The 26,613-nt window shown below is 45.5% G+C and overlaps 1 protein-coding gene across 2 annotated transcripts in view; it reads right to left on the bottom strand.

Moving 5' to 3' along the window:
- Window positions 1-25,549, bottom strand: part of GC (GC vitamin D binding protein) — a 34,011-nt gene extending 8,462 nt beyond the window's left edge. For both annotated transcript variants that reach the window (XM_035103095.2, XM_035103094.2), the window contains exons 1-6: window positions 25,392-25,549; window positions 9,184-9,253; window positions 8,192-8,324; window positions 5,566-5,777; window positions 2,712-2,844; window positions 585-679 (exon numbers count right to left, since the gene is read on the bottom strand). In XM_035103095.2, coding sequence (XP_034958986.1) covers window positions 585-679; window positions 2,712-2,844; window positions 5,566-5,777; window positions 8,192-8,324; window positions 9,184-9,253; window positions 25,392-25,455 — 707 coding nt within the window. In that variant the 5' untranslated portion in view covers window positions 25,456-25,549. The remainder of the gene's footprint in view (window positions 1-584; window positions 680-2,711; window positions 2,845-5,565; window positions 5,778-8,191; window positions 8,325-9,183; window positions 9,254-25,391) is intronic.
- Window positions 25,550-26,613: the final 1,064 nt, after the last annotated feature.

Below are 26,613 nucleotides of genomic sequence, written 5' to 3'. Positions count from 1 at the left end.
CACATTTCTCCAGCAATTTGTGATTTTTGTTTAAATCCTCATGAAAATTCATTAGCATTTTAGTGCGAATTTCGCCTGACAAAGACATTTTTGTATGCAGTTTGGGCTAATGTTAAAATTTTAGTAAACCATTTCCCTTAACATAATGCACGTTTGCATGCTATTTTCGCTAATACATTCATTTTTATGCAAAATTCCCCTTATATTATTGTCTAGTCAAAAATTGCATTGCAAAATTCAGTAAAGTGTGATATTTTTTTTTGAACGATAGTTGTGTTTCAGTTCCCATATTGTTTTGCAACACGTGAATTGGGTAGGTTTACCTTTAGCTATGAAGTGAATCATTTTGTGTGTGCCCTAGACAAGATTCTTATGCACTGCTGCATGACTTGAAAGACACATGTTTGGATATGGTAGCAAATTTGGTACTATCCCATGAAATTCCATTGCAGTTTGCTTCTTCCAACCCAAATAGATCTATCCAAGCTTTCACAATGAACAGGAACTACCAAAAATTCAGAGGTTGAAGAGGTAAAGTTCTGATCTGCCATAAATACATAGGAGGCAGAAGGTTTGCTTTGTACCTGAGTTTTGTTTTCTCTTTCCCAAACACGGAATAGCGGGAGCACGCTTTGTTGGACAGATCAGTGAGCATCCTGAGAGACTTCCTCTCCAGCTTCTGCAGCATAAAAGAAAGTGGTGAGGTCAAACACTTGACTCATACTTAGTGAAGGGATCTGCTTCGAGCAAATCTGGAAGTGCCTGTTAACAGGAATCCGAAATATAACGGAGCTTTGCCGTTGCACATTTTCACTCAATTTAGTTGTCAGGGATTTGAGGCGAGTGGTCATGAGGAAGCCCTAGCACTCAGTCATAGAATACCAACCGTAAAACGGGTGTTAGGAACATTCCTTCCCAGAGTGAAAGCGAGAGCTCCGAGGAACAAGGGGTGTGTGTGTCAGGAAGGAGGAGACAGAGGGTTGCTTCCTTCATATGTGGAGAGTGAAGTGAGCCCCTCCTGTCCTGGAAGGCAAGTTGTAAATTTTCAGGGCAGTGCCAGGCAGGCAGAGGGGCTACAACTCTCAGACATGCTTTCAGGGGAGGAGGCACAAGCTGCTTGTGAATCTCCTCGTACTAGAAGGATGGGCAGAGTTCAGGCTTGGTGTCAAGCCCACAAAAGGAGGAGCAAATGGCGTATTTCCTGTTGGAAAAGAGCCCACCTCCCAATTGGGCTCATCTGACCCGTCGAGTGTGGAAGACTGAGCTGCGTGCTCAGAATGAATATTGTGTAAATACAAATAAATCTGAAAATTATAGAAACGCTGGCCTGCCGTCTCTTGGTGTGAGAGGGAGATAGTAAATCCTGACAGCGGGAATCAAATACTTACCTCACAGAGATGTGAGAATCTCTACCACCACCTTGATCTCTATGGTGACTCCCCATTGACTGCATTACAGGTAACGGCCAATTTATGCACATCCAATGGGCATGTGACTGTGAACATGTGCATTATACCGAACCCATTAGCCACTTTTAAAATGGCAAAAACGCCCCCAAAAGAGCCCAGAAAGGGCAAAATTTGCGAAAACAGTGCCTAGCAATCCCAGGAGCCTTTGCACCAACCTTTGAGGCCTGTGGAGAGTTGGAGTTTAGTTTAGTTTATTGTTATGGTTCTCGACCAGCATAGGAGAGTTGGAGTTTGAGCTAGGCGGTTTGGGGGGAGCGGTTGTGGTGAGAGTTTGGCATCTGGTAAGTTCTGCTGGGTTTTTCGAGAGTTTCCGGAGATTTAAAGGGTGTTTGCAGGCTTTTCCAATGGCATTTCCAATATACACAATTTCACGTAACCGTGTGGTGCCTTGGAACGTAACCCCCATGTAAATTGGGAGTTGCCTGTACTTTGAATAGTTCTGCGCACGAGTCAAGGACAGCAATGAGTGAGTTCCACCCAACTTCTCCAATGGAGAAGGTCTGTAGCCTAGTAGAAGAATATCTGATTGCATGCGGGAGGTCCCAGGTTCAATCCTCAGCATCTCCAGGTAGATCTGGAAAGATTCCTGGGCTGAAACCCTGGAGAGCCATTGCTAGTCAGTGTAGACAATATAGAGCTAGATCAGGCTTCCTCAAGCTCGGCCCTCCAGATGTTTTGAGACAACAATTCCCACCATCCCTGACCACTGGTCCTGCTAGCTAGGGATCATGAGAGTTGTAGGCCAAAAACATCTGGAGGGCCGAGGTTGAGGAAGCCTGAGCTAGATGGACCAATGGTCTGGCTCAATATCCTATGTTCCTAACTCTGTTGGTTTAACCTTTGGACAGATACTGAGGTTGAGAGCAGGGCCAGCCCACCCATGAGACAAGGTGAGGCAACTGCCTCAGGCAGCAAGATCCACACGGGCAGCAGATCCAGACTCCAAGGAATGCACAATGGCAGGGAAATGTGAGTCCTGGCACCACTTCTTCTTCTTCTTCTTCTTCTTCTTCTTCTTCTTCTTCTTCTTCTTCTTCTTCTTCTTCTTCTTCTTCTTCTTCTTCTTCTTCTTTGTGAATCATCACTGAGAAGGCATTTGATGTGCTTGGTACTTAAAGTTCATTTGTCAGGGAAATGGCTGCCGTCATTGGGCTGCAGCTGAATTGGAGGATAGTTTGTTTGAGCTGTTCAGAGACAAAGAAAGTGTAATGCGTTTAGTGCTGAGAAAAAGAAAGCACCGACCTCTTTTAAGAAGCAGACTGTGGGTTGCGCATGGGTACAACACGTTCCGACGATGGACAAGTAGGTCGTTGTGGAGGCAATCAGGAGAGGCAAAGGTGTATGGCTATGGTCAATGGAAAACTCATATAGAAACCTAGAAAATGGATCACAAAGGAAAACATGAGGAGATTGCATATCACAAGTGAGGTCAGCAAAATATTTGCAGCCACTTCCACTGTCAGACTTCTCCGAATGCCAGTTGCTGGTTTCCCACAGGCATCAAGGTGGCCACTGTGAGAATAGGCTAGAGTACCGTATTTTTCACTCCATAAGACATACCTTTTTCCTCCTAAAAAGGAAGGGGAAATGTCTGCGTCTTATGGAGTGAATGCATGGCCCCTGGAGCTGAATTGGCCAGGGGCGAAAAGCAAATAGTGCTTTTTTTTTTAAATAGAAAGAGCTAAAGGCTAACAAGAGGGAAAGAGGAAGCCGCTCAGCAGCAGATTCCAAGAGATCAGGGAGGGAGATAAGGGACTCTAGCTCCCTTCCAGCCCCGGCCCCTTGCCCCGGCTTCCATTGTTGAATGTTCTGCAGAGGGAGAATGTTTGTTTCCCCAGTGACACGTGACTGGCTGATTGGATTATCTGGCTGATTCGATTATCAGAAGCTGCAGAACTGTGAGTTGAACAGGTTTTTTCCCTTTGCAAAGTAAACTCAACAAGTTTGAGCTGATCCTTTAAAAATGGGGCTTTTCCTCTTTGCAAAAGAAGCTGCACAGCTGTGAGCTGATCCCCCCAAAAATGGGGCTTTCCCCCTTTCCTCCTCTGAAAACTAAGTGTGTCTTATGGTCAGGTGCGTCTTATGGAGCGAAAAATACGGTGGGTGGGCCATTGGTCTGATCCAGCAGGCTCTTCATCTGCAACACAAGACTTGCTTTGCTGCATATCCCCAGATTAGTCTAGGGTTGTAAATATATCAATTCCAGTTTTGTCTCGATTTCTCATTTTTCAAATTCTAATTTTAAAGTCTGATCTTTTTAAAGCCCTAATGAAAATTGGCTTGCATTTTATTGTTAATTTTCCCAATGCAATTTTGCAAACAATTCCCCTGTTTCCTAAAATAACAATACCTCAGTATAATATAATGCATTTTCCCCTACCTCCTACTAGTGCGAACTTCATTCGGCTCTCCATCATCATAGGTGGCTCTCCATAAGCTTTCTTACACTGTGCCATGCCATTGGTTTATCTCCCTCAGTGTTGTCTACTGTACACTGACTGGCAGGGGGTCTCCAGAATTTCAGAAAGAGGTCTCTCTCAACCCTTACTGGAGATGCTCCTGCTGGGGATTAAACCTGGGACCTTCTGCATCAAAAGCAAATGCTTTACCACTGAGCTATGGACCTTCCCCAGGCTCTGAAGCAGTCCTTCCATTCATAGATGGGACAGTTTGGATTCTGCCCCTTGTGTGGCAGCAGTTCTCAATAATTTATGGGAGTAACCAGTTGCAACTCTGCAACCCAGGTTGGATATTAACCATAACGCTTTATATGCAGTAAAGCATCTACACATCTTCTTTACAAAATGAATAAGGGGGCAATCCTTTTTTTACAAAGAGGGATGAGAGGCCAGAGAAAACAGAAGACAATTTCTTCCTGGTATCCTTATAATCTCGGCCCTCACTTCCCCCAGAATTATAGTATCAAGTTTTAAATGTGGGAAATGATGTTTCAGTCAAAGATGAAATTCCATGTTTGCTAGGCAAGCAAAGGGTTAAGACACATGGAATTCCTTGAAAGTTCCTAGAGAAGGCATTCTGTGAGGTCATATCCTCTGCTTGCACAGGTGAGGAAAAGACAATGGCATTTTAGTCCTTTGTTCTTCCTCTTGCCTCAGAAGACAATCTGCTTCTTCACCATGTAACCATGTAAGAATGCTTACTCTGTGATCTCCTCAGTACAGACATTTTGATCTCAACTATGTTTCTTGTAATCTAGAAGTATATTCTGACTTATTTTCCACTGTTGTTTACTGCTGAATCAAGTCTGCAACTTTAAGTAAGTAAATAATACCCCCCCCCCACATTACAGATTATTTTGTTTAAAAGGGAAGATCTGGTCTGCTAAAGCATCCTGGATAATTGCTAGTAAAGTTTGGCAACCTTTGTCCCAAATGTTTCCACATTTTATGCTGCAAAGGCATGGTAAATTTTAAACTCTACTAACTGGACGTTAACTCATAGAAGTGATAAGAAGAAGGATAAATAATAAATAATATCCTATCCAACCTCCAAATCCCTCCAATTTTAATTCCCAGCTGTGCAAAACAATGAGATGAAAACCTGTTTGTGGTTTTAAAGCTCTTTCTCACTTCACAGACACCTCACTGGAAAGAACTTTTGGCAAACTGGAGAAAATTTTCTAGAAGGAAAATATATGGGGTGGTATATTTGCATTATAACAGATCCAGGAAGGAGCTATAGCTCAGTGGGTAGAGCACATCATATGCGTTGAGTGCAGAAGCTCTAGCTTTTCCTCTCTGTTGTTGAGAGTAGAAAACTAATTCTAGGCTGAAAAATCCCCGCCCACCCCCAGACTGCTGTTGGTGGACAGGAGTGAGCTAGTTGGATCAATGATCTTGACTCAGCAGAAGCCAACTTCATAGGGTGAGTTTTGTAAGAACTGTTATGATAGGATAATCAGCAGATAGAGACAAGGGTTAGGATCTTTAGCATTCTCACCAACTACAGGGATCTGTCTCCAGGGCTTCCCTGAGCCCATGGAGTCTGGACCAGCCATCAGAGTGTGGCCAGAGATGGACTCTGGTGCCTGAATGAGACAGGTAAGTGGCACAGTTGAAATGCACACATGACTCACCTGTCTGCAAAGTCCTGGGGGTCCTTTCTGAAGGCCCCACATAGTTCCTCATTGGATGGCTCCACATATGTATGGAACTCCTTGGGTGGGTGCTTCAAGGCTGCCAGGCACAGCTTTCGTTCAAGGCCTTCCTCGCGGCAACAGGCAGCTGTCCCTGGATGCTTCGGGAAAGGGTTATTTGGGTCGCAGGATTTGGCCGAGAGTGCTAAAGACTGGGTGGGAAGAAGAGAGAGGGAAGGAAAAAAGAGGAAAAGGTTGCAAGTTTGCCTAAGTACTACAGCGTCTGATACATAAGATCACAAGAAAAAACACTGTCTGATGAAGCAAAGGGAAATCTAGGTGGAATCTACACACATATGAAAAACACTGTGAAAATGTTTTTTGAAAAACGTTTTGAAAAACACATTGAATTTTGCATAGCTCACTGTCGCCACCTAGTGTCACATTTGTATATTGTGCTTTACAACACATTTAAAATGTTTGGTTTGCAGCCGTATAGCTGAGTCCATAGTCCAGTATCCTGCTACAAAGCATCACCACACAGATGCCTTGGGGAACAAGCCCAACAGCAGGAATGAAGGATGCAGCTGACTTTTTCTGCTGGCCCCCTGCAAGTGGCATTCAATGATACACTGCTCTTGTACATGGGAGTTCCACTTGACAGCCCTTGATAGCCTTTATCCTCCAAGGATCAGTGTAATCCAATTTTAAAGTCACCTAAGCGCCACACTAAATATTACAGGCGACTCTCAACTTATGCGGGTATTATGTCCCAGAGATAGCCCATAAAGCCAAAATTGCATATAGTCAAAACAAATTGGGTTCAATGGTGGATGGCATTGCCAAAGCCTTTCCCTCCCAGATGTCTGCCCCCTTTTCCACCCTGTTTATTGATTTATTTAATTATTGTCAAGCACATAAAGCTGAATACACGTGTCAGGATTTACTATCTCCCTCTCACACCAAGAAATGGCGGTTTTATATCATTCAAATTTATTGGTATTTACACAGTAGCTCAGTCCAAGCACACAACTTCCTCACTCGATGGGTCAGTTGAGCCCACTGGAGGGTGGGCTCTTTTCCAACAGGATATACGCCATCGGCTCTGCCTTCTGTTGGCCTGAACTCTGCTCCTCCTCCTAGTCTGAGGAGACTCATGAGCAGATTGTCCAGTTTGCCTCTCCTCCCCTGAGAACCTGTCTGAAAGCTGCTGCCCTTCTGCCTGCCTTTTGCTGTTCTAAGAAGTTTCGACTTGCCTTCCAGGATGAGAGGGGCTCACCTCACTCTCTGCATGTGAAGAAAGCAAGCCTCTGTCACTTTCTGCCTACCACCCTTGGTCCTTTGAGTCCTCACTGTCGTGCTGGGAAGGGACATTCCTGACATCATGCAAGTTAACTAACTGTGCACAAGATACGAGTTACCTGTATGTGCATAGCTGTGTATGGTGCTTTCGATTGCAGGGTGGGTTGGTATCAGGAGTCCCATTCTTTGCCCCATGTCAATTCCCCACCTTTGATTGCTCCCCTACTGCTATTTTCCCCATTAGGTTTTCCCCTAAATGGGAACCTAGGAATGTACACAGCTGTCGTTGGCCCGTCCAGCCTAGCAATGTCTAGACCAGGGATGGAAAACCTTTTACAGCCTGAGAGTCACATTCCCTTATGGACAACCTTCAAAGGTGAATGTAATGGAGTATCCTGGAAGAGATTGTGGCCAGCTGACAGGCAGGAATCCTGTACAGGAGCACTCAAGACTGCAACATTTTGTTGCATGCACAGTTTGTTCCTTCAGCTAATAAGTGACCTTAGGCACCCAACTCTTGGAAACTGGGGTCCCTTGGCCCGCCAATAATTTTCTCCTAGGGGCACAGCCCCCTTAATATTTTCTCCCACCCTCCCTCAGTCTGCTGCCTCCCCCCAGCCATGCTTCTCTTTGCCCCGCACAGTTTGTGTCAAGGCTTCGGGAAAGCTATTCCTACCCGGTTGCAGCAAGAGCAGAGAAAACAAGGTAGAGTCCTTTCTAATGAGTTTTATTCAATCCTAATAGCGAGAGACAAAATAACGCAACAAGCCTTAACAATGGCTTTGCTCTAAACCGGGCTCCTCCTCCCCCTTTCCTAGCAACAGCATCTCCCTTTATGGTGGCTGCTTGTGGCCAAATGTTTCTGATTCTACTGTTCCTGCACTCTCAACAAACACCAAGTTCTGGGAGAAGGGGGGACATAAATACTCTCCAGTGACAACGTGTCAGCTGGCTGCCTTGCCTCTGTCTCCCTCCCCCTTCTTCTAACACTTCCCAACTCTTTTGTTTGTCTGTCTCTGAGCTGTGACCTTCCTCAAACTCCTCAAACCCCTGCTGTAAATCAAGGCTGCATTCCTCTTCTCCTGCAGCATCAAGAGAACTGGGGTGTGTGTGATCTCCACCATTCCAACTGTTGCTCACTGAGCCTGCCTGAGCGCATGCTGGCCTGACCTCGACTTGGAAGGAGCATGATATGATGAGGGGGCGTGGAGGGGGGCAAGGGAACCCCCGCCACCTGCCATACCTCCCCCCAATGTTTTCCTCAAGTTGGTACCACTTAGCACCAAGAAGGGCTGGATGCACATCTATGCTTGTGGAAGTGTACCTCCGTTGTGTAGCATTCCGGGTCGGCTCCTTCAACACAGCATTTTTCTGCAAGGGCGACAATCTCCACCACGATACTCTGGATTTCCTCAAAGGTGCCGTTGGTATACTTCCTGCTGTTCATGATGATTGCTCTGTGAACCAACAGGAGGGAAAGGGTATTATAATATAATAATAATAATAATAATAATAATAATAATAATAATAATAATTCAAAGTGCTGGTTTCGCCCTACAGAGCCTTAAATGGCTCAGGACCACGATAACTCAAGGACCACCTCTCTCCATATGAACCTACCGGGACCCTGAGAGCATCCTCTGAGGCCCTTCTTTGTGTGCCTCCTCCTTGAGAGGTCCAGATGGTGGCAACATGAGAACGGGCCTTTTCTGTGGTGGCTCCCCACTTGTGGAACGCTCTCCCCAGGGTGGTTTGCCTGGCACCTTTATTATATACCTTTATGAGCCAGGCAAAAATATTCCTCTTCAACCAGGCCTTTGGCTGGTTAACATTTGATACCTTTTAAAATGTGTTGTGGGAGGGGGTGGGGCTCATTGGTTTCCTTTTCTTCTTATTTTTTATTGCAATCAAGCAATATATCAATTTTGTTTAATAACGGTAAAAATAAAACAAATATTTCCACGCTATACTGTTGCCACCAGCTGCAGCCAGCAAAACCCTAGACATGAAAAGCCATTCAATTCCACATTTTGGCAGTCTCCACCCACAATGCAGAATTTGTCCCTCAGATTCAGCCTGCCTTACCAAGTGGCTGTGTGATCCACCAAACTCTCTCCTTAAGTTATTGGGTTTTGCTCTGGTTTTCCCCACCCCACTCCGCCTGGCTCAGTATTTTCAAAACCAAACAGGGGCAGCCCTGTTCAGAAACAGATATTTGATATCTCTCTTTTACGACCAGAGCTTTCCCATTTTGGCTGGTCTCAATGACAGCAGGTGTGTGGCTCTGAATAGGCGTTGCCTTCAAAAAATACGTACAGAGAACGGAATTTGTCTTTTCCCAAGTTGTTGAATTCTTGACAGATTTTGTCTCTCATGTAATCCCGTCCTGAAAAACCAAACAGGAGGAAGAGCAATTAATTCAAAAGCCCGTTTGCATTTCAAAGAGCTACCATATCACCCCAGTTACTGTATCATCATTGCCATCAGTCATCAATATGAGGACTGAATTCTCTGGAGCCATGATAGAGTTCGATAATAAGAACATAATACAAGCTTGCTGGATCAGGCCAATGGCCCATCTAGTCCAGTATCCTGTTCTTACAGTGGTCAACGAGATGTCTGGGTAAAACCTGTGAGCAGGATTTGAGCACAAGAGCACTTTCCTGTGGTTTCCAGCAACTGTGGTTTCAGAAACATTTGCTTTCTCCAGTTGTGGAGGCAGAGGATAGCCATCAAGGCTTTGCAGCCATCAATAGTCTTCCCCTCCATGAATTTGTTTAATTCTCCTTTAATGCCATCTAAGTTGGGGACCGTCACTGTCTCCATTGGGAGGAAGTTCCATAGTTCAACTCTGTTCTGCATTCTTACTTTTGTACGTCACACCTGATGTAGGTTGGGTGGCCCACAACAGAATTGAAAGCATTTGTCTAGCTTTCAAAGGTGTGCCTTTCTCCAGATTCCTGCAATCTGGATTTCTGCAATGTGGAATCCTGCTTGATAACAAGAAGAACATATGTTTAAAGAAGATTAGGAAATGTTTATTGAATATATATGGGGGGGGGTTGTGTATATTTGAAAACGTGGGCAGCATTAAATTAAATTCAACCGTGAAAATAAGTTTTGATGGATGCAATAATGGAATACTCAATACTTTAGTTTATATAAAATATGCAGGGATTTATGTTATGCAAAATGAACCATGGGAGGAGAAGAAGGGAAGTCATTGATATTTCAAGGTTGTTTAAATGAATATCTAATATAATATAAATTAGTGGGGGGGGGAGGTTGCTTGCTTGATAATGGCCGAGCTTAAATATCCTGAGAGCATCCTGCTGTTTATTCTTCAATAACTCCAGGTTAGGAACAGTTTCTGGAAGATGGATCACACCTTTGGAGAGGCGTAAGTCACAACCTAAAGGCAGCTCACTGTTTCAGGAATTGCCACCAAGTGCTTACGGCGCTGAAACGAGTCTTGACAATCTCCAAGGGGAAGATATTTTATCCTAAACCCACCTCTCTCATTTCCTCCCCTCCAGGGCCCCAATTTCCACAATTCTTCTCTCCTCTTGATTCATTAAGGCTAATTAATAGGGCAGGAAAATGCAATGAAATAAAATTAAAAAATCCTTTTTATCGCTGCTTGTTTCATCCTCATTGCACACTTTGGAAATGAATATGTTACGATCTAGAAGCAAAAGCTGAGAATTTCTAAGGGAAATTGCTGTTTCTACTCATTAATTCTGGGCGAAGGCTTCATGTAGAGAGAGAGAGAGCATGGAAACCCGAACAATGAAGGAAGGATTTGTGCTCTCTTCTGGGAGCCTCGAGACTGTCATTCTTCACAGGTGGGATTCAAGGAAGTTTTGTGCAGTTAGAGTGGGTGAAAATACTCTGGCAGTTTAAATCCACTTTAAACAATGGAATTTACTTTATTTTTTAATGCCACCTGGCAAGTGAAAAGAGAAATGCCTTGAAAAGTGTTGGGCGAATGAAAGATTAATGGGAAGTTGTATAAACACCCCACCTGCAAATCAAGCTGCCTGCTCATGAATTGTTGACATCTGTCTGTTTTGAGAGAAAATGGAGTGTGCATCTGGGAGTGAAGTCAAACAGCTGCATTAGCAGCACTGAAGTGACCTCCCTGGGGCGCAAGGCTGGGGAGTGTGTCTGGAGGTCCTGGGCTGCCCAGACAACAAGACCCCTCTCTTGCCCTTGCTGTGAGGCTCAAAGGAAAGCAGAGCAATATGTTTGGCACCAGCTTGACTCCAGGAGCTGCCGGAAGGCGCCATCCAACAATCTTAGTGTTGGAGATTCATTCCCCGTGTGCAGTCATGGGTTTGTTGTCTATCACATGACAGTATGTGTTTCGTTTCGACAGGAATGGGATGTGACATCGACAGGATGTTTGTCTTCCTGTGTTTCGTGAAGTGGGACTATTGTCCTTTATCCTTTCTCTTTCCTGTCTGATGCTAGAGGGAGAGAGGGAGCCATGTTGCAGTGCTCTGTGTGTGTTTATATGTAAATAAAGTAGATTAGCCAAAATGCTGAGTTGCTGAGTTCTGTTACGCAACTGCACAAACCTCTGCGGATCCCAAGGGTGCTGATGTCTTCTGGCATCAGTCGCTGTGATGTTCGGGCTGGAGAAAGCTTGTGAAGCTCCCAAACGATCTACCAGGAGGGAGAGAACATGCCAGCTGGGCATGTGTCTCTACCAAGGTTCTACTCGAGAGTAGGACATCCTGACACTTAGGTCTCTACTCCCGATGTTTGTAGGGTTTACTCCTTAGCCTTCTCTTCTCCTGAAGATATCCCACAAGGTAGGGGAGGTCAGAGTTTTTCTTCTAGATGGGCTACCTACCCAGGTTGACGAGCCCCATCTGCCACTCAGTTCCCTCTACAGCATGTGCAGAAACAGCCTTCTATTGAAAATTGAACCCACTCTTAGTCTCATCCACTCAATCTGCCAGAGCCTGTCTGTGAAGCAGGACCAGTGAGTAGTTTAGTCCAGGATGCATTCTGAGAGGGCCAGATAGAGAGGGCTGGAGGGCCACTTTTGACCCTGGGAATTAACCCCCACCCCCACCGCTGCCTTAGAGCAATAATAATGAGAAAACAGAAAGATTGCAACTTCTGATTTAGGAAGCCATTCAGCACAGAGGCCAAGGGCATTGGAGGGTAGAAACTAGCAAAGAGGTCGAGAAACAGACAGGAACAGAAGGATAATCGATACTGAGTCGGTCTGTATAAGTTTGGAAAGCAAGCATCTTAGGAAAAAAGACTGATAAAATAAACATGCGTTCTTAAAAATGCAGGCTAGTCTACAGAAGCGGAGAATAGAGAAAGAGGAGAGAATGTGAAGATGGTATTTCAGGGAAATAATAAAATAAGTAAAACTAAAAGCAACAATATCGGCGCCATCCAGATACTCCCAGCAGTATTTTCAATGAAGGGAAACAAATGAGTGAAAAGTTAGACTCGACTCCTTGAAAAGAAATGGAGGAGGATGCAGAGGGGAAAAGAGAGGTTCATTAAATGCAGTAGTAAAAGAAAATAAGAAAGTATGGGAGTGTTAGAGAATGCAGCATACATAATATTCACTTTGAAGGTGCATTACTCGAGTCTATAAATAAATAAACAGAAGCAATCCATGAAGTGCCAAAAGCTGCAAGAAGCAAGCTGGATTCTTCTATTTGAAACAACATTTGAGAAAAAGTTAGAACGAGTGCAAGATCTTGCAAAGCAAGTGAGTTCTAAAGGCAGTGATGTGGAATCAGTGACCCTTCAAAAATTTGTTAGACTCTGTCTCCCATCAACCCCAGCCCACACAGCCAGCAGTCAGGGAAGATGGGAGTTGTAGTCCAACAAATAACTGGAAGACTCCTGGCTCCTCATCCCTGCTCCATCCCTCTACCAAATTGAACAGTTGAAATTGTTTCACAATGGATAGAGGCTCTGCTGAAGATGGTATTAGAGTGGAAAGGAGAGAGTCTAACAGTGAATTCCTGTGCCTACTTGTTTATTTTATAAAATTTATACAGTGCTTGACTGTGGAGAAAAATTCAAAGTGTTTTACTCAGACACTGTTTTACAATTTTGTGTTGTGCGTTCCACTTCCTGAGTGGTGGTACCCAACTTCTTTTAGAGCCATGGTTCTCCTGTGAGGAGGCGGGATTAACTAAAGGGGGCGCTAAGAGCAGTGGCATAGCGTGGGCTGCCAGTCCCCAGGGCAGCTTGGAGGGCAGTGTGGGAAGCAGGGGAGCGTACTGAGTATGCATGTGCATTCAACCGCCTAAAAGCACCCACATCACCCAGGAGATAGCAGCCATGGGGATAAGAAAAGAAGAGTTGTTCTGTTGTCGGGAGAGGTCACTTCCAGGTTTGCATGGAGAAGCTGTTTTCAACAGAGCCCAACAACAGAAGCACGTTGAGACTGCACCGGGTGTTGAAATTTTGTGCCCCTAACAATTTTGCACCCAGGGCAACTGTTCATGTCGCCCCTTCCACACTCCTCCTAAGAGGCAAGGGGGTGGTAGAGGGGTCACAGGAGGTGACCCCTTTCATCCCATAAACTCATCCCCTATGCCTCCTACCAATTATTCAAAATAGTGGTTTGCACAACCTAAGGAAGGCAACAACACAATGAAATTCAAAACAGTAACAATTAAGTGCACATTTATGGAAAATCCAATTTAAACTATTTAGTTTAATTCATTCAACAAAACTGATGAACTTCATTCAGTGATACTAGCTTTTCGAAGTCTCATAGTCATTTACACCTCCAGTGCCCCCTGCCTCTTAGCGCCCCCTCCCAGGTAATTGCACTGCCCCACAGGGGGCGGTACTACCCACCCTTAGAACCCCGAACTTGAAAGATGTGCCTTATCATGCTGGTTTGGGGTCTAGACTATCCTGTTGCATCTCTTGCCCCTTTGCCTGTTAACAAAAAGAAGAAGCTGATTTCTGTTCCGGTAAGAACCCGAAGAGGGCACTGTTGTGACGCACATTGTCGAAAGAGCAAGGATTTGCTAGCGCATATTGTTCTGGCTGGAAATATCCCGGAGAAACATACAGAAGTCAATATGATTCCAATGAAATAACATACTGCGTCTCCATTATGAAACCCCAAAAGAGAATATTGCAACTCACGTAGCTTCCATTTGTGCTGAAGGGCTTATTAATGAATAGCTAATCTCACAAAGTAGCTGTGTAAGTGTGCCGGCTCGGCCTCCGGAGAGACAGCCATCGGTTTAAATGCAAGTGGGGACCTGATGGTGGCTTTTACATCCACTTTTACATCCAATTCCATGGAGTATTTCTCTCCCAAGAAGACTGTTTGAATCGAAACCTGGGCTATATTTGCAGATACATACCGCGTTTTGATCTGTATGCTAGTCCTCCCCATCCAAACAACACATCTGCAAGTATTTTTTTTCCTTTTGCTTTCAAGTTCCAAGTTTTCAAAAGTTTCTGCTCTTTTTGTGAAGATCAGTCATAGAATCATACAGTTGGAAGGAAACATGAGGATCATCTAGTCCAACCCCTTGCAATGCAGGAACACACAGCTGTCCCTTATGGGAATCGAACCTGCAACATTATCGGCACCATGCTCTAACCAACTGAGCTATCCAGTAACGTAGGTAGGAACACAGGAAGCTGCCTCATACTGAGTCACACTATTGGTTCATCTAGCTCAGTAATGTCTACACTCACTGACAACTGGGAAACACTGGCCTGCGAGCGCCTTTACCAAAGGTGTCATGGGCTTTGAAGACACTCGATCTCAGGACGCAAGGGAGAAATGTGCTAAGAGGAAGGCGGGCTTGGCAAATCCACACCATGATCAACTCCCGCCTGGAAACCAATGTCCCCACTGTGGAAGGACATGTGGATCCAGAATTGGCCTCCACAGTCACTTACGGACTCATTGTTAAAACCATGTTTATGGAAGACAATCTTACTCGGCTACGAATGATCGCAGAAGAAGAAGAGGAAGAGGAAGAGGAAGAGGAAGAGGAAGAAGAAGAAGAAGAAGAAGAAGAAGAAGAAGAAGAAGAAGAAGAAGAAGAAGAAGAAGAAGAAGAAGAAGAAGAAGACACTGACAGGTAGCAGTCAGAGGGATCCTCTAACCTGAAGATGCTGGGGGTTGATCCAGACACTTTTGGCATGCAAAGCTATGTTCTGTCACTGAGCTATGACCCTTCCACAAGGTTTTGGGTTAACTAGGTTCTGGAATTGTAGACATGGGAGAGACGGTGGTGTTGCAGAAGGGAGCACAACTCTGGGACTTTTTGTAGAGGAGGAATCACAGAATCAGAGCATTCAAAGTGCTGGTTTTGACCTATGAAGACTTAAACGACTCAGGGTCACAATACTTCAAGGACCACCTCTCTCCATATGAACCGACCCCCACCCTGTGATCATCTTATGAGGCCCTCGTTGTGTGCCTCCTCGAGAGAGATCTGGAGGGTGGCGACATGAGAACGTAGGGTTTCCCATTATTGGAATCCTCTCCCAGGGGAGGTTCACTATTCACCTTTAGACACCAGACAAAAATGTTCCTCTTCAACCAGGCCTTTGGCTGATTTGCAATGCGCTCTATGTGGGGCTACCTTTGAAGGTGACTCGGAAACTACAACTAATCCGGAAAGCGGCAGCTAGACTGGTGACTGGGAGCAGCTGCGGAGACCACCTAACACCGGTCTTGAAAGACCTACATTGGCTCCCAGTACGTTTCTGGGCACAATTCAAAGTGTTGGTGCTGACCTTTAAAGCCCTAAACGGCCTCGGTCCAGTATACCTGAAAGGAGCGTCTCCACCCCCATCGTTCTACCCGGACACTGGTGGTTCCCTCACTGCGAGAAGCCAAGTTACAGGGAACCAGGCAGAGAGCCCTCTTGGTTGTGGCACCCACCCTGTGGAATGCTCTCCCACCAGATGTCAAAGAGAAAAAAATCTACCAGATTTTAGGAGACATCTGAAGGCAGCCCTGTTTAGGGAAGTTTTTAATGTTTAATAGATTATTGTATTTTAATTTTTTGTTGGAAGCGGCCCAGAGTGGCTGGGGGAAACCCAGCCAGATGGGTGGGGTATAAATAATAAATTTATTATTATTATTATTATTATTATTATTATTATTATTATTATTATATTAACATCCTATGTCCTTTTAAATGTGTTTGTGTGTGGGGAGTAGTATTGGTTTGCACTTTTTTGTTCTTGGTTTTATTATGTATTTTGTGTTTTTCATGGTTATTTTGTTATTTTTATGTTATTTTGTTATTTTTATGCTGTGAATCACTCTGAGATCTACAGATTAAGGGCAGTATACAAATTTAATTAATAGCAAATTTAATTTGTATCATCTTCATCATCATCATCATCATCATCATCATCATCATCACACAGGAGGTCCCAAGTTTAGCCTCAGACATCACCAATAAGGACTGGGAGACACATTGAAACTTTACAGATCTTATAGTGTAGCAGTGGCATCAATTGGAACAAATACTCTCCAGAAGCAGCAGCAGCAGCAACAACCAAAAAGCCTGTTTTTATCTACAGCTTAATGAGCAAGCGTCACTCCAACAGTGAAATGCCTTTTGTTTCTGGTAAATTGCTGCAAGGATTTCTCAATCTGGCATAGGACTAGTGCACCCTGCACACGTATTTTCTGTTTGGTCAAGGCCGTCTTGTGCAACTGACAGTTATCTCAGGGTCATTATCCTGCTCTAATGACCTTTGCCTACAAAAACAGTTGCTGCATCCACAGGATAATCGGGGAGGAGCTTGCTTGGGGGGGGGGCTAGCCAGGGCTATGGAGAAGGTCTCAGGTGCTGTATGCACTACAGTATACATTTTAAGCAGTACCATACCACTTTAAACAGTCATGGTATTCCCCAAATAATCATGGGAGCTGTGTTTTCAGCACCAAAGTGATCTCCCTGGGACGCTTGGGCAGTGTGGATGGAGGTCCTGGGCTGCCCAGATGACAAGACTCCCCTCTCAGCCTCACTGATGTGGTCCAAAGGAAAGGAAAGCAATACATTTGGCACCAGCTGGGCTGCAGGAGTTGCCTCACAGAGCTACAAGTCTCGGAATTCTCTTGGGAGTGGGATTGATTCTTAAACCACTCTGAGAATTCCAGACCCTTGTCCCAGAACGTCCTGCTTTTCCTTACGACATCCCTATTTTCATAGGCGAAATGTTGGAGGGCATGGTAGGGCAACCCTATTTTCATCGGAGGGTATGGAGTTATGCGGCCCCCCGAGTCAAGGAGATAAGTAACTAGACAAGCTTTAGAAGACATTCGAAGGCAGTTTAATTATGTTTTTATATATTTTGGAAGCCACCTAGAGGGGCTGGGGCAAGCCAGTCAGATGGGTGAGGTATAAATAATAAAATTATCATTATTATCATTACTATGGAATAGGACATTCCCTATTTTCCTCGGAGAAATGTTGGAGGGTATGGAGTTTTCCTTTCTTAAGCTGAAGAGTAATTTTTGCGAAGGTGATAGTCTCTATTTAGGCTAGGGATGACCAATTTTACAATATTGTCATAGGCTTGGTAGCAGGATGGGAAAGGCTTAGGTGTGATGTTGTCTTCAAGCCTGTGGTTTTATATCTGTAAGATGGGATTCTGCCGCTGAAGGGTATCCTTAAGTGCTCAAACCAATCCATTTATTAACTTAATGGCTCTAGCCAATTTCGTTAAGTATCTCTTTGCATGACTGAAGAGCGCAGAAGCTACTAGCTAAAGATGCTTTGAGAAGGCAGGTCTTCCTTCACTTCCCTGGCAGGAAGTGAGGTCACTGGCGAACACACGAGAACAAAAAGCCAGAAGTCAGTCTTGTTTAGAGGTCGGGGCTGGGGAGGGGTGGAGGGGTGAGAAAAACAAAGAAATCTCAGAACATTTCTCTGAAAAATATATGCTGATAAAAATTGGCTTAGCTCTTAGCCACTTCTGCCTCACTATCTACAAAAAAACCCTGCAAACCTTTCTTGATTTAACGCAATAATGAGATGGGGGGCGGGCGGGGAGTGTGTATATTGTGGGACATGATGACCCGGTCAAAAAGCAAATCGGTTTTGGTCCCCAGGCAAAAATTTGGCAAATTGAGCCATATAGACACAGTGGCCTTATTTTATCTTGTGAAATGCCCTAAACTCTTTGGATGCAGAGTGGTATATTATTATTATTATTATTATTATTATTATTATTATTATGTTGTTGTTGTTGTTGTTGTTGTTGTTGTTGTTGTTGTTGTTGTTGTTTAGGCCTGGGACACAGCTTGAAATCACATTTGCCTGCTTAACGTGGAGGCCTCTCCAATTATCACATCAAGAAAATCCAATTAGAGCTTTGATAAAAACAGAGCATCACTTCAACTGCCTTTCCAAAGTAATTGAAACATTAATTACCATGTAATTTGTAGTCTTTAGGCTCAGGGAAATACTCTGAGGCTTAATGGGGGAGGGCGTAAGAGCGAAAGAGAGAACGCCTTCTGTCCCATGAACACATGAACAAATGTGTTTGCCAAATAACCAGAGAGGCGCGCTTGCAATGACACCAGACAGGCCTGGCTCTAGGTGCAGTCCCGGTGGTGCGGGGCGCCAGGGCGCGGGGCCGGCAGGGGGTGTGAGGGCGGGGGTGCCGGAGCGATCTCCACGCCTCAGCGCCAGGGCGCCCGACCTGCTCGAGACGGCCCTGACACCGGAAGCCTCTCCAAAGCAGAGACAGATGATACCCTCCTTTAACAAAGGAGATGCGTGCTTATCCATAGCCTGGCCCTTGGGGAGGGGGCGGAAGAGGAGCTTTGTTCTGCCCCATCACCCTTTTGTCGCCATACACATTGGCACCTTCCATCTATGCAATTTGCCTCCTGAGGGTGCCGCGGTTGGGACGAGAGAGGGAGAAGTGGTGAGATGGAAAGCAGCCTGTTATATTTGCTAAGCAAGGGTAAGACTGAAAGCCCCTTCCGCACCTACCTTTGTATCCATGGGGGATGAAGATCCCCTCCTAGGGTTGCGTAGCTTGCAAATACAGTCATACCTCGGTTTAAGTATGCCTTGGTTTGAGTATTTTCAGTTTAAGTACTCTGCGGACCTGTCTGGAATGAATTAATCCGCTTTCCATTACTTTCAATGGGAAAGTTTGCTTCAGGTTAAGTACGCTTCAGGTTAAGTACGGACTTCCGGAACCAATTACACTCATACTTCAGGTTAAGTACGCTTCAGGTTAAGTACTCCGTGGACTGCCTGGAATGGATTAAACCACTTTCCATTACTTTCAATGGGAAAGTTCGCTTCAGGTTAAGTACGCTTCAGGTTAAGTACAGACTTCCGGAACCAATCGTGTACTTAAACCGAGGTACCACTGTAAGTGATTTGCTTCTCTTGAGAAATGCCTTTAAGGGCAAGGGGCAGGGGTGAGCAGTGGGCAGAGGCTGGGGTGCCATCTCCTGGGGGCCGAGCCCTTTTGGGGACCCCCAATATTTTTGGGGAGGGGGCACCCCCCATGTTCAATGAGGGGGGCGGTGGGCAGCTCCTCTTCCTCTTGCTGCTTCCGAGGAGCAGGTGTGAGGAAGAAGCCCCAAGCCAGTGGCAGCAGCAGTAGAAGCCATGTTGACGCCACGTCCAGCTCCACCCCCTGGCTCCTTCGATGTCCTGACATCATGCACGCAACTCTGGCCCCCCAATTCTCAGTTGGCAGAGGCAGTGCAGTGCACCTGGTTTGGCAATGGCATTGCTACCATGTCCTGTAACAGTGATGAGGCAGGGCTGTGGAGACCTTGATGCAGTTTGGGCATAGCAATGGGAGTGCCACATTGACTTGGCCAGTGTGCTCAAACTGCCACCCCCTCCCCATTCTGGTAGGTGGCAGCAACACAGCTGCATATAGCCCCTCCCCACTGGCAGCTCCTGGTAAGGGGGAACAATCTGCAGCATAGTTGTGGGGTGGGGGGCAACTCCCTCAATAACTGTCTAGCTCAGCTGTGGGGGAATCTTTGACCCACCAAATGTTGCTGGACTACAGCTGCCATCAGCCTCAGCAAGCATGTCTAATGACCAGGGATGATGGGAGTTGAAGTTCAACAATATCTGGAGGGCCAGGTATTCCCTATCCCTGGACTAGCTTGCATAAATATCATGGGCCTAGCTGTGCTAATGCCGCCCTCATACTATACGGCAGGATAACTGTGCATTTTGAAATGCAGATGCAAAACAGTGCAAGGATATTTTTGTCTTGCAAATGTGAGAGAAACAAAGGGAAAGGTCAAAGAAAAAGAAAAAGGTAAAGGACCCCTGGACGGTTAACCCTGACTATGGGGTTGCGGCGCTCATAATAATAATAATAATAATAATAATAATTTATTATTTATACCCCGCCCATCTGGCTGGGTTTCCCCAGCCACTCTGGGCGGCTTCCAACAAAATATTAAAATACAATGGCCTGCTAAACATTAAAAGCTTCCCTAAACATCTTGCTTGCAGGTTGAGGGAGCCCGCCTTTGTCCACAGACAGCTTTCCAGGTCATGTGGCCAGCAGGACTAGAATGCTTCTGGAGCAACGGAACACCGTGATGGAAACCAGAGAGCATGGAAACACAGTTTACCTTCCCGCCACAGTGATGCCTATTTATCTACTTGCACTGGTGTGCTTTCAAACTGCTAGGTTGGCAGGAGCTGGGACAGAGCAATGGGAGCTCACCCCATCGTGGGGATTCAAACCACCGACCTTCTGATCGACAAGCCCAAGAGGCTCACTGGTTTAGACCACAGTGCCACCCACACCACAGGACAGAAGCAGAGCATGCTGTTCCCATACCCCAGACTGCATCCTTAAAAGGCTCTCGTGTTGCCAGGCTGGTGGAAGCTGCTCTTTCACAGTCCAGTGGATGATGCCTTGCCTGCGTAACGTTCCACCTGCAAAGTCTGGGAAGAGGTGAGCTGCGTTCAAAGGGACCACAGGCTTCAACTGACCCACAAACTGGGAATTCCTCACCCCTGACCACCTCTGGGAGAAGGGCTAAGGAAGGACCCCCATTGTAAGAGCCCATTGTAAGGACCCCCATTGTCACGCAGAGCTATAATGATCTAGATGGACCAAAGGTTTGACTCAGAATATGACAGCTTCATCTCTCCAGCCAGCTGTGAAAGTAACATTGCAGAATAATAAGAGAAAAGAGGGATTCACACTGTGAGCATAAGAAGAGCTCTGCTGGATCTGGCCAAAGGCAAATCCCGCCCAGCATCGTGCTCTCACAGTGGCCAGCCAGATGCTTATGGGAAGCTGGCAGGCATGGCTATGACGTGAGTGCAGTAACAGTCTCCCTTCCAGCAACTGTATCCAACAGTGGAGGTAGAACTTATTTGTATTGTTTTGTTCCGATTTTAATATATGTGCTGCCAAAGCAAAGGAAGTATTCTCAGCAGACTCTGCAGCGTTTCTCTTTCTTTTGTTCCAAAACACATTTTTTTAAAAGTATGAATTGCTTCAATACTTAATCCTTCGGTGTGCATATTTGGCTCTTTTTCATCTAATCTGCTCCCCGTGTTTTGCCTGTTCTTGTTTGTTAGCTACTTGCAACTTGAAAATGTCACCTTCGTTTGCCTTGGGAAGCTGTATTGTTCTATGGCCGAAAAGGTCTTAAGAGAAAGCAGGTTCTCCCCTTAAGGAGAGCATGGGTTGCGGAAGGGTTAACAAGACCTTCCCTGGTCAGTAGGGGCGGGTCAGTTTGGATGGCCACTGAGGGTTTGTTGCTGGGGAGAATGTTATGTTGCTAATTTTGATTGACAGCCACAGCCTTTAAAAGGGTGCAAGCAGGTTGCGCTTTCACTTTTGGGTGCTTGCAAACGGATCTCCCTCCCTCCCTCTCTATATTTAGGGTTTTTTTTTTCTGCGCATGACGTTGCTGTGCCTGTCACGGGGTTGTCCGTATTCGGGGGCCTAGTAGGAATTTTGCCACCTGGCTGACTGGCTGGTGCTAGGTGGTTTTTGCCTACTACATAGCAAACTGTCATAACTTGTAAGGTTGGCGGTTAGGCATTGGTTAGAATTGGATGGTGGAGGGGTAAGGATTTGGCTGGGCCTGCCCCTCAAAATTGCTGCTGCCTTTAGGGGTATTCCGTTAAAGGAATCCTGGGGCTCAACATGTTTGTCCGTACCCCCGCAAGGGGCTAGGACTGTGCATGAGGCTCGGGGAGCATCTGGGGGAGAGGTCAAGGGCTTGGTGACCCTGCCCCGGCCTCTCTCAGAGGGTGCCTACCTATCCTGGCTTCCCCAGTACACTAGGGGAGTCAGATCTGTCCCAGGCGGGGGACAGATGGCATGGGAACCAATGCCTAAGCAACCACTCACATTCAATTGTATTTAAATAAAGTTGTGGCCAAAATCAATGCCAAAAACCAAAACTTAATTTCCGTGTGATGTGTGAAATTATTTGGTGGGAAGTCTTGGTACCTCGGCACGCAAAGAGTTGGTCCGTGTCTGAACGCAGATCAAAAGGAGAGGGAATGCGCAATATTCTCATGGCAAATGTGGGTCCATCTTTTTGGTGACTGGAATTCCACCAAATAATGCATTTGCCCTGGGAACTTCTAGAAATAATATGTGCTTTTAGCAACTGGAGAAGGGGGCACAGCTCAGTGGTAGAGCATCTGTTTTGTCTTCAGAAGGTCCTAAATTCAATCCCTGGCACGTCCAGTTAGAGTTGGGAGAGACCCCTTGGATAGTCATTGCCAGTTACTGGGCTAGAGGGACCAAGGCAACTTATTATATTCCAAGGACTTCTGTTCCTTGACTCAACGTCTGAGCTTGGCTCCGTGCTTGGGGAGGGGCCATAGCTCAATGGCAGAGCATCTGCTTTGCATGCAGAAGGTCCCAGGTTCAATCCCTGGAATCTCCAGGTAAGACTGGGAGAAACTTGTGCTTGGAACTCTGGAGAACCACGGACAGACATTGTAGAAGATGATTATGAGCAAGATGGACTCGGTATCAGGCAGCCTCTTGCCCCAACAGAACTTGCCCACGAAATTTTTGAGGATATGCCTGGAGGTGCAGAGTGTTCTAACACAGGTGAGTGGTGAGGTGAAGGGCAAACAGGGGGACAATTTTGCATCAACGGGCATACTGGGATAGGCCAACTGGAATGTTCAAATGCTAGAAGGCTATATCTGATCAGTTGCTAGAAGGCTGCCTGTTTGGATAGCTCAGTCGGTTAGAGCGTGGTGCTGATGATGCCAAGGTAGCAGGTTTGATTCCTGTATGGGAACAGCTGCATATTCCTGTATTGAATGGGGGTTGGACCAGATGATCATCAGGGTCTCTTACTGAAATTCTATGATTTCTCTCTTGAATTCAAGGATTGATGATATCGTCAAAGTTGTCAAGTTTTTTCAGGGAGGAGGTAAAATGTTGAGCTTTTTTTAGGGGAGCCACAGTTGTTCAGCTTCTTGGGGGGGGGAGCCAATGATCTACCAGTTTATCTGCCACAGACGTCCAGTGATCTACTGGTAGATCATGATCTACCTGTTGGACATGCCTGCCCTATACTGATACCAATACTTATGCTGATTTTCTGAGCATATAAATAAATATTGGAGTTCAATGTGTCTTAGAGCAGTCTTGGCCAATGTTGGGTCCGCCAGATTTTAGATTTGACCATTAAAGATAGACTTGCATATTAAGAGCAAATCAGGTATTGCAGGAGGGATATTCTTTTAGAAATTCAGGAAGGTTGGGGGTCACATTTAGACTTCTTTCCTGGCTGAACTTTCTTTTAGAATTGCTCTCTAATCCAACATTAAATTTCTACTGGAAACTCACCCTTTCACAAGGAGCCTTCCACCCTCCCCTCTTCCTCTCCCACTTCTTCTCATATTTAATTAATATTTTCCCTCTGTGTCAAAAGGCTTTAAAAGAAATCCTTTTTCAGAACTGGTATTTACTGGGAAATATGGGTTGGGTAGAGGAATTGAGTGGGTGGCTTGCTTTGTAAATCAGGAGATAGTAAAAAAAAAGTTCTCCTTGCTTAACTCTAGTTCTCTAGTTCTACAATTGAAATCTTTACCACCTGTTAAATTCAATTCTATATCAGCAACAAATATATATATATTATACCCATCAGTGAGCATAATTGTGCATTTAGAGGTTCAGGTTTCAGTGAAACAGCTTCGTTGAATTCTTTTTAGGATGACTTAGGAAACTGTTTCATCTTTAGAAGGCATATCAAATTCAGACTTCCCCAACTTGGTGCCCTCAAGATATTGCTGAATAACAATTCCTAACACCCTCAGCTGGCATGGCAAATGGGCAAGGAAAACAGGAGTTGTTCCATACATTGGGTGGAGTTTGACATCATGCACAAGCACATCAGCTTTCTGGATGGAGCTATCCTTCCCATGTGCTTTTCTGGGGGTTCCCTCAACTGCCCCAGAGCCAATTTTTTGGGGGGGAGGGGTGCAAGGTGCTTGGGGTGGGAGGAGAGTGGGCTCATTTTACCTGGTAAACTGATACGCTTGTGCAGATGGAACATTCATCTAGTGCGATGGTGAATTCCTCGGAGAGAGGATTTTTTTGGGGGGGGGGGGAAGAGTCCCATTGTACAAATGGAAGTATTTGCAAGGGAGTTCTGCTTATGGGGTTTGATCAGTGAATCCCATATGAACATATAGAGGATGGTCATGCCTGCCTGGACTCTGGACATTTATACACAGGAATATGAGGATGAGGACCCGGTGGCCATCCAGATGTTGCTGGAATTCAAATTCCAGTATCCATGGCCAAAACGTTTCTCTGTAACCAGGACTCTTAACTATCTGTGGCCTATTAGAAGCGGGGGGAATGTTTTTACCCCCAACACTCTGTTTTAATGTATCTATGTGTGGGTTCCCCCCCCCCTTTGGTTGTACGGCGCTTTGATTTGCCTTGGGCAAGATAAAGTGACTAACAAATTTAATAAATATTCAAAGCTAAATAATTGGTCTTGTTAGATGGAGTAATGGGAGTGAGCGCCAAATTTTATTCATTTCAGTTGTTTATTACATTATTTTATATATTTATTTATATTTATAAATTGTTTTATTTATTAATTAATTGGGCCCAATGGCGCATAGAGGTCCAAAGGTCTCCCTCCTCTAAGTTCTGAACAAGCAGAGGTCCGGCAGAGAGAGAGAGAGAGAGAGAGAGAGAATATTTTTCTTCAGAACACTCTTACAAATTCACCTGCTTAACACATTTTTCCCAAGCAAGTGATAATGAGTTTCTTTCTCACTGCCAAGCAAGGACCAGAAGCGATCAGTGTAGTTTACGAACCCATTGAAACAGCAATTTGTTGTTCAAGTGCAAGCAAATCCTCTCAAACATTTCGTATTATGAAGTCTTGACACGGTCTTAGAAAGAACGAAATCAAAGCCTTTGTCTTTGCTGTCGGAGGCAACCCACCATTTCCAATGGAAGTTTCCACAGCAGCGACACACAATGTGTGCCTGCATACATATGTATATTTTTAAAAAAATCCTTACCTCTCTCGATTGCATGGCTATACGTTAACACGAGCAGCAAGGCGGTTATGATGACCGTCTTCATTTTTTGTCGCCTTACAATTGCACAAGTTTAAAGGGAAGACGATGCGATCGTGGCTTGCTTCCTGTGGGCTGCTTCACAAAGGCGGCGGAAAAGTTCGCCATGCCACTTATATCTATTTACTCCCAATTTTTTGATCAATGATTAATTTTGGGGTGGGACAGGGGGCATGCATCCTTGGCCTGGCTGAGATAAACTGAAGCTTCTGCCGGCAGGCAAACAGACACGGGTGGGTGGGTGCTGACAGACTCCAGACCATATTCCATTTTAAACATTAACTCAAGAATGCTCGGGCAGCCACACTTTCTCCCACAAGGTTTGCCACATAAAAGAGAGAGGGCCTGTGTGGTCCCTCTGCTGCAGCACCTTGTTTCTGACAGTACTCTCCGCATCAAATGTGGCACATTTATCTAATAAAAGTGTAGACTCTAGCACTGTGCAACAGATTCGTCCTGAATCCCAACACAAATCAGGCCTATTCGGAGGGAACGGGGCCACAGACAACTTGGACTGAGACGGCCACAGATCTCTGTGGGTCAGTTTGGATGGCCCAAAGGGATCCAGGGCTGTCAGCTGGTGGGGCATCAGGCAGGAAGGAGAGCTAGGTATCACATATTCCTGCGAAAAGGTCAAGACCTCCTCGACTACCAGCTGCATCTTCCTAGAAGAAGCTAGGATCCTGATGCAGCTAGCTCCCCTTTTTGCTGGATGCCATGCAGGATTAATGTCTTTGATCAACAGCTGTTACTTGGAGGCACTGATCCTGCATGGTGCTCCTTTTCAAGCGGCTTCCTTGCAGAAGCTGGCATGCATGGCGCAGGTGCTGTTTTGAATTGACCCCAGGGCCGGATTTAAGTTTGATGAGGCCCTAAGCTACTGAAGGTAATGGGGCCCTTTATACGTCCAGCTGTCCTTTGTCAACAACAAATTGTCACTGTTTTTTGTGCTGAATATATGCTATATGGTAATTTATGGACCTGTTGTTGTTGTTTAGTCATGTCCGACTCTTCGTGACCCCATGGACCATAGCACGCCAGGCACTCCTGTCGTCCACTGCCTCCCGCAGGTCTCTAAAGCCACTTGCACATGCAGAATGTAGGCACCCTATATACAGAAATGAGCAAACCCGTGATATTTTAGGGAGCAGGCTAGCAGGTGGGG

This window comes from Zootoca vivipara, chromosome 9, assembly GCF_963506605.1.
Source record: "Zootoca vivipara chromosome 9, rZooViv1.1, whole genome shotgun sequence".
Taxonomy (NCBI): Eukaryota; Metazoa; Chordata; class Lepidosauria; order Squamata; family Lacertidae; genus Zootoca; species Zootoca vivipara.
Note: the sequence above shows the minus strand (reverse complement) of the source record. Positions and strands in the feature narration are given on the sequence as shown.